Source organism: Pinus tabuliformis, chromosome Q, assembly GCF_031772625.1.
Source record: "Pinus tabuliformis cultivar Carrire ecotype Pingquan chromosome Q, CPIR1, whole genome shotgun sequence".
Classification (NCBI taxonomy): domain Eukaryota; kingdom Viridiplantae; phylum Streptophyta; class Pinopsida; order Pinales; family Pinaceae; genus Pinus; species Pinus tabuliformis.
The window spans coordinates 5,150,622-5,164,155 of record NC_142296.1 but is presented as its reverse complement, the minus strand read 5'-3'; the positions used below and the strand labels follow the sequence as shown (position 1 = coordinate 5,164,155).

The following is a 13,534-nucleotide window of genomic DNA, read 5'->3' as shown; positions in this document are numbered from 1 at the left end:
TTGATTGTCCTCATCCTTGCCCTTCTTAATGTCCTTAAACTTATTCTTGAGAAATAGAATTTGATTAGCATTACTAACCTTGAACATGTCAACCAACCTATCGTAGAACTCCTCGGAGGTCTTCAGTTCAGAGATGTAGGCCACCAGATGCTTGTCAATGGAATCCCTGATAATTTTCTTTGCTTTGACTTCAACCCTATTGTACTTGGTCTTTGCAGCAACAGGTGCATTTGAAGGAGGTTCAGGGATTTTACCCTGCACATAGTCCATCACTTCTTTTTCTTCCAAGGTCAAATCAAGAGACATCTTCCATCCATGATAGTCAGATTTATAATGGAGCTTGTCTTCAGCTGGGAAGTAGGATGAGGAACCCATTGAGCCTTTTGTCCTTGTCAAACTGTCTATGGTGATTGCTCTTTTACTCTTGCTTGGGCTTTGTCTTCACCTCAGCTCTGATACCATGTTAATTTTAGGCAACAACGATATGTTCTATGCTTTAGAGCAATTTTACTTCGATTTTTTTATTAGCCTAGTATCAATATTCAGATTAGCAATCACATCAACATGATAGTAAAATGCAGATAAAACATCAACATAAACGGTAGACGACAAGCCAAGACAAGAGGACACAAGATGTGGCAACAGCCAGGGACAAACCCCAATGTGGGGAAACCCTTGATCAAATCTTCTTTTAGTCTTCAATAGTTCAACAGAGAGAGATAGTACAATTTAGAAATCTTATAATTTATAATAACAGCAAAAGAGCCCTAATCAGAATAGTCAACACTGGTCAACATGGCAGATTTGACCCTCGGCAAATCGGTCAACTTCAATCAACTTCGGCCCCCAAACAGCAAGATAAAACAGCCCTCAAAACAGTCAAATTCAGCCCAATCAAAGTCTGGTCAAACAGCCTAGCTGCAGACAATGCTGGTCAACAATCAACGTTTAGCCTTGATTTATGTGTCAAGAAATGCGCCCTGCCCAAACAGAGATAGCCCTCACAAAAATGCAGTCAAATGAGGTCAACACATGCTAGTCAATGCTTGGTCAAACTGTCCAAAAATTTGGTCACCTGAAATTTGGGCCTCCTGAAATTTTGCTCTCGGACGTGTGGAGAGAGAGACCCAGAAATCCGTCCCCAATCAATGAGGAGAGAGAGAGAGAAGTGTGAAGATGAGTGTGTCCAAATGAAGGTAAGGCATCATGTTTTTATAGCAAACATTGAGGATGAATACACGTGACTGTTGGGCCTCTGAGCCTACATAAATTCGCTGGCCGACCTTGACAATTTGTCCATAATCAAAATAAATTCATAACTTCATTTGTACATGTCAGAATCGGATGATATTTAGATCAATCCTACACGTCTCAGAGAGAGGAATCCAAGAAAAATATCAGCCGTCATAGATAAGATGACCCATGTGGAGTTCGGCCCTAGTTGCCAATTTTAACAATAACATCCATTTTGATAACACACACAAACCCCTTTTTCATTGCTTAAGGTCCTCTATAGTGGGATTCATCGACATTGGACGTTAGGGGAGATCTCCTTTATGCCTCCATCCTGGAAGGAGCAGGTTGATGCCATCGAGGATTACCCATGAGGCCCTATCAGCCTGGGCCACTCTCCTGACGACATTATCAAACAGGCACTGGTAACAGACATCCACATTATTGATTCAGAGAATGAGCAAGGCCTGCTCCCTCATCTCTTGGCTAAAGGTTTACTTCTGTCCAGATATGGGTGTTCCTACACTCTCTCTCTCCTCACTTATCTAGGGTTTTCCTACCAGGATAGCCTTCTTGTAGGCCCAGTTTTTGATATGCTGTTTCATTCACAGTTGTTGGTCTACTAGTTTTTTATTTCACTTCTGATAATTCTTTTCACCTTAGGTGGGGTATATCTTGGATCCCCCTTTAGGCTTCTCTTGTGTGATGCAATCTCTAGTCTCCTTAACGTATTTGGTCTTCAGTGGATCTTAATATAAATTTCATTTCATTTTTTTCCTCTGCAATATATTATTCGACCGTAAAATGGGGCTATTAAAGCATGAAAGATTAAGAAAAATAGAAAACAAAAAAAGATCAGTAAAAGCAACAATAAGGTAAAGAATATTAACTTTAACGTTTAGATTGATAATACTAACCTTGAACTTAACAATTCTTCTTGCAATGCTTGCAAAACTATTGGGGGTACACTGAGCAACACATCAGCAAATAGATCCAATGGAAGTTGATCGAGATATTTCCACTGATGAACATCTATATCATCAATCAGAATCATGCAAAAGAATCTATTAAATCATTTCCAGGTTGCGCATTTCATAGCATAAAAGATCAAAAAAATTAAATGGAAAAGAAGAAGAAGAGACAACTTACCATGAATAATCAATGATGTAAATGCTTTCAGACAAAGACATAAAAGAGACGGTGGATCCATTTATCATCCAGAAATAGTTGATTGATGTTGTCCTTTTCTTTCTTGTCAACATGCATCCAAAACTAGATAGATGCACAAGCCTGTGACTTTACGATGACCGCAAGCCTGTGTCTGTCACTTTAAAGAAACATGCATTTGCTTATACTTTGTGGTGGGTATTGATTTCTTGAATGAGAAAGAACCAAATCATGAAGGCCCCAGACTAATTATCAGAATCAAATTGACAATTATCCTCCATGAATGTCGTAGAATGTGAAAGGGCTTATATTACAACATGCACATAACATCATTTCTGACACACTTCCCTCCTCTGTATAAGCATAGTGATCTTTCTCCTGATTCTATGGTATTCCCCACTGCAACACAATGCTGAGCACTATCTTTTAATCAATTCAATTCCATTCTTTTAAACTATAGATAATATCTTGAATTGAATTTTAAAGCAAGGAGATCAATAAGAACACATGTTTAGTAAAATGATTCACACGGAAAGGCATGAGAACTGCAAAATAAAAAAGTTCTTCGCCACCACATTCTGCACATGGATTTTACATTCATAAAAAGTAATGAAAAGTAATAAAAATAAAATAAAAAATAATAATAAATAAAATAAACATTGAAATACAATAAATAAACAAATAATAATGAAAGGTCCCCACATATTCTCAACCCCGGTATATATATATATACCGGAATATATATATATATATATATAGCTTGAGTGGGCCTAATAGTTAAGAGCATATGTTCCCTGGTAAGAGGTCACAGGTTCAAAACCAAAGGGAGGTAAAGTATGTATGCCTTGCTAGACTTAGCAGTCAAATCGCTGCACGGAGGTGGGTCCCTTGTCCCACAAACAAGGGGGTCTCATACACCAATTTGGTGTCTGGCTTGGCCGTGACCTTAAAATTGGATAATAATATATATATAGAGAGAGGGGGGATCTGGGGGGTTTTATGATCCATTGGAATCAGACCCAGACATAATAACAAAATTAACAAGACTTGATAGAACATTTTTACCCAACTCAATAAAAGAAAGTACTCAACCCTAAGAGAAAATTCTTTACCAAACCTAATAAACATTTTTAACTCGACCCAATAAATTTTGTTTTTACAAAACCCAATAAATTTATTTATTCATTTTAACCCAACCCAATAGCAATTTCCAGAGACAAACCACCGTACACTCCAATTATAAATGGTACGACCACCATTCCATGGATATACCATGGATACATCTTCCAAAGCTACAAACACTAATCTTGATGAATTAAAGAATGAAATCATTGATAGTATACATGAGTCAATAAATAAAAATATATATGAATATGACAAAGATAAGGAACACGTTGAACTGAAACTTGCTCATGAAAAAGATAATGGGAGATTGAGAAAAATCAAGATGAATATATTCCCCGCAAAGAAGGTAAAGATGAAGAGACCAAAGCAAAAGATAAGATTTCAAACCTATATTTTAAATCTAACCCAAGTTGTACAACCAATGGAAAAACCAAATCTGAAAATGGAAGTCTTAAAGGGAAATAAAGTATAAGAATCTTGATGAAATGCCAAAGAATAACAATAATGATGGTGGTAGGAAACAAAAATCAGATATCGAGATCATGCCATGAGAGGGGATCTGGTGGTGTTCCTTATTCATTATCCTCTGATTAAGATCAGTGCACTTTTTCTATCGCTATTGGATGCTCTATTGTCAAAGATAGAGCAAAGGCAAAGGCCAAGGAAATTGCAGGAAAGAAAAAACATGCATATTTGGACTATCACAGACAACAGTTGAAGAAAATAGAAGGCAAAACTTAGGAAACATCTTTGTTCGTGGTCAAGACCCTGAATTTCAAAATCTAGGCAAGAAGAAAAACACAAAGAAATGACAGAACCTTAAGAATGTAGCCAAATGAAAGAACAAAAGGACATGGAAGAACCTCAGTAAACACAAATGGAAAAGCAAATAGACACAAATAGAATGTATAGGGGTGTCAATCTCTCCAAGAAAAGAGGTAAAGAAGAGCGATTGTAGATGATGGAACCAATGTTATGGATAAAACTAAGTAGCCTGGATGACTTGGACAAAATGTGTTTCGATTGACTGTTCCTACTCGCAATGGTGATGACATAATGGATTACAAGGTAGAGACTGTCGAGAAACTTCATGATGAGACTAGATATTACAACCAAATTCCAGATAGAGGATTCATAGTGCAATTGTTTTGAACGTGTGGTCATGGTGTTAGCCAAGGGGAAATCAAATGCACCAATTTCCCCAGCAAAGGGATCCTCAGAGTTTATAAGCTAATCACTGACCCTTCATCCTCAAGGTTCAGATCAAGTACTTAAAGGAGATATACTCCATATAAACAACTTGGTTGGGATAGACCATTAATAAGAACTCGAATGCTATTAGTGAGAGAATCATGGGCTTCAAGTATAATTAGAATGAATGACTCAACAACAAAGGCTAATCAGTTAAAGTCACGCACCATAGTTCAAGTACACATACATGGTGGGGATATACCCCATGCATGTACTTTACCAAACAAAAAAGTACTTGAGATATGAGGAGACCCTGCAAAAATTCATGAAGCTATGGTATTGGTTATTTCTCATCTAAAGGAGTTATTTCTTAACCGAAACATTCTTCCCTTGTTTGAAAGCGATACATGTCAAATCTCACAAACCAATTGACTATTACTAGTTAGATGCTGCAACAGCATCAATTAGCTCAAATAGTGCCTCTAGGGAGAAGAAAGTTCACTCATTAAATTGCAGAACCTTCTAGAGGAAGATGCAAATTGGTAGACAGCAAAGTTCACCAACGAAATCCGTATTTACCCTTGCTTTGAGGATGGAGCATTTCAAAAGAAGAAATAAAGAAAGAAATAAATTATTTTAACGTCCACGAGGCTAAAGATAGTCTATGGGACAGATTGCTTCTTCATCTGCTTGATGTATTCGGCCCTTTTTCTGTGAAGCTTCACAATAAATGCTCCCAGCTTCTCGACAAACCCCTCGCTAAATAAATTATCCCAAGAGCTCGCTGCCAGCATATCTGCATAACTTTCCCTGTTGTCTTTGAAAGCCTCACATTCTAAAATGAAATGTTTTTCTGTTTCCACTTTTCCGGAAGAACAAAAAATGCATACCCTTTCCTCCCACACTTCCTTTGGCCTTTTCCAGCGCCCTGTTTCACAACGGAGTTGATGAGAATTAGTCCTTAACTGAGCAATAAGAATTTTGGCTCTCCAAGAGATATTGGCCTCTATGTATGCTTTTGGTTGATGATTATGAGTGGGATTAAACACTTCAATATAGTAATTTTTCTTTCTTCCTAGCTCCTTATCCCAAGTACGTTTGTGGAACTTTTCCATAACAAAAGCTTTTATCTCTTTGCTGTTTATGGGACACGCGTTCAAACAAATACCCCATTTACTAAACCATTTGTTATTTTGTTGCATCCAAGTTTTTTTGCTCTTGCACAATCTATCATTAAAGACAACCTTAGGCCATCTACCCTCTTCCATTTGCTCAATTTTTTTTAAATACCTTATGACTTGCACCATAGCAATTGCTTCAATAGGAGCAGTCCATGTTTCACTTAACAAGATATCATAAGGAACTGCACTTTTAATCTTAAATTTGTTTGTAATCAAACGCTTCTGAATTTTCTCAATTTGTCTCCAGTGTCCACTGCATGTCGGAGGTACTGCTAGCCCACAGTTCACAACCATAGAGAATCACCGGAATCACTAGAAGCCCAAAAAGAGTTTGAGTGGTCTTTTAGTCCCATAACTCTGCCTCTCTACACCTATTTTGAAAAGCATAAAATGCTTTCCAACCCCACAAAGTTCTTTTCTTTCTACAACCATTCCAGTTTAGATTTTTGTTAAAGTCAATTCCGAGGTATTTGTAATCCACAACTTCTTCCAGAATATTGCCTTCAAAGTAGAACTTATGCTGGTTATGTTTTCTTTTCTTAGAGAAGACCACTACTTTCGTTTGGCTGATATTGACTTGCATCCCCACACTTCTACAAAAATGCTCAAGGGATAGTAAGTGTTCTTGCAAACCAAGAGCCAATTTAGCAATCAGAATAAGGTCATCTGCATACAAAAGAAGCCTTATAACAAACTTGCACAAATAGATACCATCACCCCCTTGCGAATTTAACCACTCCTCAAGCTTGTCGATATATAAACCAAAAAGGGTAGGAGACAATGGGCAACCTTGCTTGACCCCGATATCGCTTCTAAAACTTTCAGAAATGCCTGCTGAAGTTCTAATTTTAACTTTCATCTCTTCATACAGCCTATGCACAGCTACTCTCAAATGTTTAGGAACCCCAAGTTCCTCCATTCTCTGCCAATGTTTATCCCTAGGAACCGAGTCAAACGCTTTTCTAAAATCAACAAAGCAACAAAAGACTTCTTCCTTTTTCTCCCAAACTATTTCAATGATGTGCCTTAAAGTTATGCAATGATAAACTGTGGAATGTTTAGGTCTAAAACCTGCTTGCCCTGTAGCACGCTTATCTCTTTCTTCTGCCCACTTGCTAATTTTGTTTTCTAGCATGCTTCCAAATAGCTTTGCAAACAAAGGGTTTATCATGATGGTCCTATAATTGGAGGGATTATTGACGTCACCGCTCTTGAAAAGAGGTATTGCCAGACTAGTTGTCCAATCTGTGGGGAGCCCTTGTTGTATGATGTTGTTGAAGATTTTTGTAATGTGAGGTGCAAGAATCTTTGAGCCCCACTTTAGATATTCTGCTTGGAGTTTAGCTAAGTCTTTTGCTTTTCCAATAACCAACTTCTTGATACCCATCTCTACCTCTTGTATCATGAAGAGTTCAGTATCAGTGTTGACCAAGGGGGGAGGGTCAACCTTGGGAACCTGCTCATAGAGTTGTCTTGCATAGTCAAACCATTTAGAAGCTATAATATTATTTCCAATTTGTACTATTTTCAGTTGGAGCTCCTTCCAAAATAATTTGGGATTATTTTTCCCAAGGAAGATTAGTTCTTCCCTCCTTGAAACCATGAAATCAACCTTTTTCTTGCTTAATAATTGCTTGTAAGATTTGAGCTTTATGTTATCCTTGTTTGACTCTTTCCACATTCTCCTTGCCTTTTTGCATTCCTCGTCAAACCAAGCATTAACCAGAAAGCAATTTATTTCGGACTACTTAATTTTTGTTCTCTTGCACTTTGCAAGTGCACATTGAATTAAATGTGTTAATTCATGACTATGAAGGCTGTGAATTGTAATTTTCTCCTTCTCAAAGAGCCTTTCTAGCGTCATTTTGAAGGTATTACAATTTTCTGGGGTCAAAAGAATTCTGCCCTGTGGGAGATTTTGTTGGACATGCTGAATTTTTGACTCTAATTGTTTCTTTCCAATCCAAGAGAAACATAAATAAATTGGCTTGTGATCTTATTTCAAATCCCACAGCTGATCTCCAACGAAAACTTCTTCCATTTTCTCACACAAACCATGCGACCAAATTACATAATCTACCACACTTGCTCCATTGTAAGTATTGCAAGTGAAATTACCGGACTTTGCCCATCTAGTCAAGCCATTACAAATGACTAAATTAAAGGCCCCACATAGAGTAAGCAATTGTTCACCAAAGAGATTGCAGCCCTTGTCCTCTGAAATTCTTTCCCACTGATGATTACTTTCTTCTGTAAGCCAAATAGGGTCACAATCATCTTTACAACAAAGAATGCTAGCTTGCTCACTTGCAGTCCTAGCATTGAAATCACCCACTATAAGGACTTCAGTTAGCTGCAAATATGTTGCAATATCCGCTTTTAAAGTTGCAAATGGATCTTTGTGGTCAAGCCCTCTACCTTTGTAGATTTTTGAAACCTATGGCGCAAAATAGCATGCTGCAATTCTGATGTGGTTTCCATTTTCTGATATTTTAAACCAAATGAATTGCTTATTTGAGTCTTCTTTTTCTAACTGAATGAGACGACCTTCTTTCTCTCTTACTAAAACCATGATACCCCTGTGCCCTTTGCCATTCCCTGCTGCCTTGTTCCACACTGCCATCTTCCAGTATCCTTCAAACAAAGGTGTCTTGCACCCTTCATGCTCATGTGTTTCTATGAGGCAAATTATGTCTCTATTTTCCACAATAGGCCCTAACCCAGGTCCTCATCTCCATGGGTAACCTCTGCAGTTCCAACAAACTAATCTTAAGGAAACCTGGGTATGACTTGATTATTATTTATTTTGACATGCAAGACTCACATTTGAGTCTTTGTCCCTGTTTTCCCATACCGACCTTGCTTTCTGATTTCCTGTTGAAGAGTTTGTTGCCTCTTCTTTATTACCATCTTGCTGCTCTGTTCTGGAAGGAGGTCCAAATTGCGCTATCATAGCTTTGCCTTTATAAATCCATGCTCTCTTTCCTTCATCTCTTGCTGCCCTAACCTTTAAAATTTCCTCCCTTCTTTCCTCCTATTGTTTTACAGTTAAATCTTCTTCTAGGAAAAAACGAGAACCCCTCAAGAGATGTTTCTTGCTTAGAATAATATATTTATCACACAAGCTAGGCATAATGACTTTTATGGGCCCGGCTCTCTCCCTATTAAACTTACCCACCCATCATGCTTGGCATATTTGTCCTTGCCATAGCAACTTGTCTTTCAAGAAGTCTCTTGCAAGGTCAAGAGTACATTCATTTTCCCCATAGTCTTTCACCCCTTTAATAATTATGTTTGTTGCCTTATTTTGTCTTTCCTTGCCTTCACTATCTTGCATGTTGTCAACCTGAATATTTGTTTCTCCTTCCTTATTATCAAAATCGCTAATAACTTGAGCCCAAGTTTTGGAAACTTTGGTGGAATCTCCTTTCATTTCCTCTCTTGCGTTCTCTTTATAGTTGTTTATTTGGGAAATCATTTTCCCTTTATCCTGGGATGATTTCACATTCACCACCTCTGTACTTTCCACTACAGATTTCTTTATGTTTTGCACATCCACCTTCATGCGTTGCCATTTTGTCTTCCCTATCAGGAGAGCTTCCTGTAGCAATGCCACTTGTTCTTTTAAAATTTTATTGCTTTCTGCTAACGCCTTGTTCTCAGTCGTTATTATATGAATTTTATGATCTCTTTCCTGCCCTTTAGCTTCTAAAACCTCCAACCTTTGTTTTGCATTTAACAATTCTTTCACATAAAGATCAGATGACCAGGTGAGAGGTGTGGATGTGGGACTATATAAGACAGAATCATCAATGACTTTTCCTTTGGACTTCTTGTTGCCACGTGCTTGTGGAAGAGACTTGTTTGAGTGCTTTTTGCGAAGGGCTCAATTACTTTTCTTTTTAGACCGTTTCTTCCTTGTTTGCTCCCATTTTAGACGGGCTATTCTTCGTTTTAAAATGCCCCGATATTGTTTGGCATTGACCCAAACCCACTTCCCAGCTTTGGCGGATGAGGCAATTTTCACTTGTCCTAAATCATTTGTCTCCACATGTTCTGAAATTTCTAGTTCCTTTGTCATGTTTGAATGCATTTGTTGTTGCTTGCTCGCTGCTTGATACTTTTGCTACATAAAAACTCCCTGCTCTCACACTGCTCACTGTGCACTGCTCACTGTTGCCCACACTGCTCACACTGCTCTGCTCATACTGCTGACCACACTGCTCACCACGCTACTTGCTATCAGTGAACGGTTGGATGCCTCCAAGTTTGAAATAGTGACACCAATTCTATCTGTTGTAGACATCGCCTGATGAAACTAGGTACTTTTTGGAGATGAGATGACTGTCGCTACATAGCTGATTGAAAAACGATACTGTAATTTTGGCCTCCGAGAGCTCCAATTCGCTTCAGTTTTGGCCTGCAAATAACCGAACAACCCTAGACGACGATGACACAAACCACAAGACTGAGACATGGTGGCCTGCGTATGGCTCCTAATGGTGGCCTGATGATGGTGGCCTGATGGTGGCCTGTGTGTGGCTCCTAATGGTGGCCTGCATTGGCAATGTTACATTCACAAAGTCTAAAGCTAAGTAATAATAAATAATAATTAAAATAAGCATATAAATACAATAAATAAATAAATACTAATGATAATAAAAGGTCATGTGTTAATTAAGAGAGATGAATTTTTAAAAAGCACCCACTTAGAAATATTTATACTAGGGCCCACATTTGTAAAATCATCATCAATGATAAATATTTCTAAGTAGGTGCTTTTTAAACATTCAGCTCTCTTAATGACCCATATATTATGGGTTCCAATGGAGATTTCACTATTTTTACAGAGATTTAGGAGGGTCCCTTCCTACATTTTGCTATTATTTGGACCAAAAGTGTTGGTTCTCTATCTCCAAAAGGCAGATAATCTCAAATAACAGCCCTATGGGACACTTAGCCAACCCCAATTCCACTGGGCTGATCACTTACCTTTTCTAGCCTATTTTGACAAACGGAGATGTTAAGCACCTTGCAAATACTCCGCCATTTGACACACAGAGTTGTTCCCCGATGACATAGTGCCTCCGCTCTGGGTTTTTTTTCCCAAACCAAGCTAAGCAGTTGTATGCCTATCACTAGGTTTCTCTCATCAACCTTAGATGTTAGAAGAGATCTGCCAAGTAACACCCAACTTTTCCTAGAATTATCCAACCTAGTCCACTCAATCTGAGTCATTTTCTAGAGGATAATCTCAAGCTTTATATTGGTACTTTCATCATGGCTGACCACAATGTCACTAGATCCTCTTCTGCAGCTAGTGCAAAGTAGCGAGTCGCTTCTTGCATAGAGCAATACCTACTTATATTTATTTGCTTGGGATTACCTTCTGTTTACTCCTTTGCATCCTTATCTTTATTTATGCTTATATTTGCACCTAAGAGTTGGTTTTGGCACTCCCACATTGCCATTAAAACTTAGTTAATCCCATTGACAAAGTTTGGTCGTTTATGAACATTAACATAACTTCTTCCTTACTTTCTAGAGCTGTTTGGAAAATATGAAAGATGATGCACAGCCTTCAATGTGAAAGATATGGACACTAAAACAAAGATTGCATAGAAGGCCGACCCTGAAAGATATAATTATGTCAACGGTGTACACCCGATGATCACGATGATGACAATTGTCAGAAACATAAAAACATAAACTTTGTGGAAGCTGATACATAAGCAGTGCAGACTAGGTTAAATGCAAAGAAGGCGCAACACTCGGCTTCAAAAGGAGCCAGGAAGAAGGAAAAGCCCAAGAGCCTGATTAAATCAAGTGGCGAGGGCTGATAAAGTTTTCTTCAGAAAGACCCCAGTGAAAATTCCTACATTGGCAACACACATATCTCGTGGGGAAAGAAGCCTTGGTGCAGAAGGTGAAGGATGTTATGCGTGAAGACGAGCCAGTGAAGCTATAACCAATGCCACTATAACAGAGAGACTGGAAACAAGTCAGCCAATAATAGGGAACAGTGGAGAAACTAATCCTAAAGGAAGACTACAGCAATTTGGCGATGGATAGAGACGATCATGCTACCCAAGCCACAAATAACTACAAATGACTACAAAATAAAGCATATTGTGACTGTGTGAATCCGAAGTTCATCTCCTGTTGAAAAAGAATGGGCGAGAATGGGAAAACCTGCACTAGTGACAATTTACTAATAGGGCAGAGTTAATAGTGCATTGACAAGGCAGGGACTCAATTTGAGAATTGATGGAAAACCCAAAAGTACTTCTCAGAGCAGACGAAAACCATAAACCATGAGCCTAAAAACATTTGATCCAACTAAAAATAAGCTTGCATAGATGGTTTGATTTCGGTTTTTACAGTTTACATTGTTTTGCGCCGGGCGCAGCTAACCCCAGCTACAATAGAGCTAGAAATCCAGGGAAAAACTATATGCAGGGCACAATATTCTAACACTACTGCCACCCTCGACAAGTTTTGAATCTTAATTGGAAAGTAGTGCATTCCATTAGAATCGGATTTTTATGTAAGGTACGCTACCTCTTTACTGGTCGCACCACCAATTATTGCGAAAACGCTTCCCTGACGTATCTCCCTCAGATTTCCTTCCAGCGCATAATGCTCATTTAAATCATTCATAAGTCGGTTTGTGATTGACACTCGACAAGTTTTGAATCTTAATTGGAAAGTAGTGCATTCCATTCGAATCGGATTTTTATGTAAGGTACGCTACCTCTTTACTGGTCGCAACCAATAAATCCCATGCTATTGGGCCAAAATGAACGGCAGCTGTATATGCCCACCGTTCGATTCTGCTAAGGTCGAAATCGAACGGTAAGTATATACAACTGCTACCTCTTTACTGGTCGTAACCAATAAATCTCATGCTATTGGACCATAAATGAACGACAGCTGTATATGCCCACCGTTCGATTTTAGCCGCCAAAATCGAACGATAGCTCTATGCAACTGCCATTCATTTATGGCCCAATAGCAGGGCAAAGAAATATGGCTCGCCTTTACTGGTCGCACCACCAATTATTGCGAAAGCGCTTCCCTGACGTATCTCCCTCAGATTTCCTTCCAGCGCATAATGCTCATTTAAATCATTCATAAGTCGGTTTATCCGTCCATGTGATTGACACCTTCGTACCAAAAGCCCATCTGTTGCATCATTTAGAGGGCAAAAATACATACAAACAACTTCGCGAATATGTTTGAAAAATCAAATAGTTTTGAAAGTATGACGTGGGAAAAAAATTATTTACTCCATTTTGTTTTTATGCTATTTTATGATTTATAGTATTTTATAAAAGTTTTATTTTTTTTAATTTATCAAATATAAAGAGGGAAAGAAATTAAATTTTTAAAGATGTTAGTGTTTTTTTAGAATTTTCAAATGTGAGGTTTGTATGTTAAAATTTGATCACTTTAAGTTATAGATGTGAGGTGGGTTTAAGTTAATTTATTTTTTTAATTATTTATTTTTTGTGATGTATGTTAAGAATGTGTTTTTTGTAAGAGGTTATATGTTCAAAACCATAGGGGTAGAGTAAGTATGTTTTTGTAGATTTAGTAGTAGTCATGTTCCACAAACAAGGAGGTCTTATATACCA

The 13,534-nt window shown here is 38.1% G+C and overlaps 1 protein-coding gene across 7 annotated transcripts in view; it reads right to left on the bottom strand.

The window, feature by feature from the left end:
• LOC149217996 (uncharacterized) overlaps nt 1-12,834 on the bottom strand; it is a 276,072-nt gene extending 263,238 nt beyond the window's left edge. The window contains exons 1-3 of one of the 7 annotated variants that reach the window (XM_089383716.1): nt 12,459-12,834; nt 2,383-2,812; nt 2,151-2,254 (exon numbers count right to left, since the gene is read on the bottom strand). In XM_089383716.1, coding sequence (XP_089239842.1) covers nt 2,151-2,254; nt 2,383-2,385 — 107 coding nt within the window. In that variant the 5' untranslated portion in view covers nt 2,386-2,812; nt 12,459-12,834. Of the gene's footprint in view, nt 1-2,150; nt 2,266-2,382; nt 2,820-12,458 lie in introns of all 7 variants that reach the window. The other 6 variants (XM_089383717.1, XM_089383715.1, XM_089383713.1 and 3 more) reach the window with 6 other exon arrangements.
• Nucleotides 12,835-13,534: the final 700 nt, after the last annotated feature.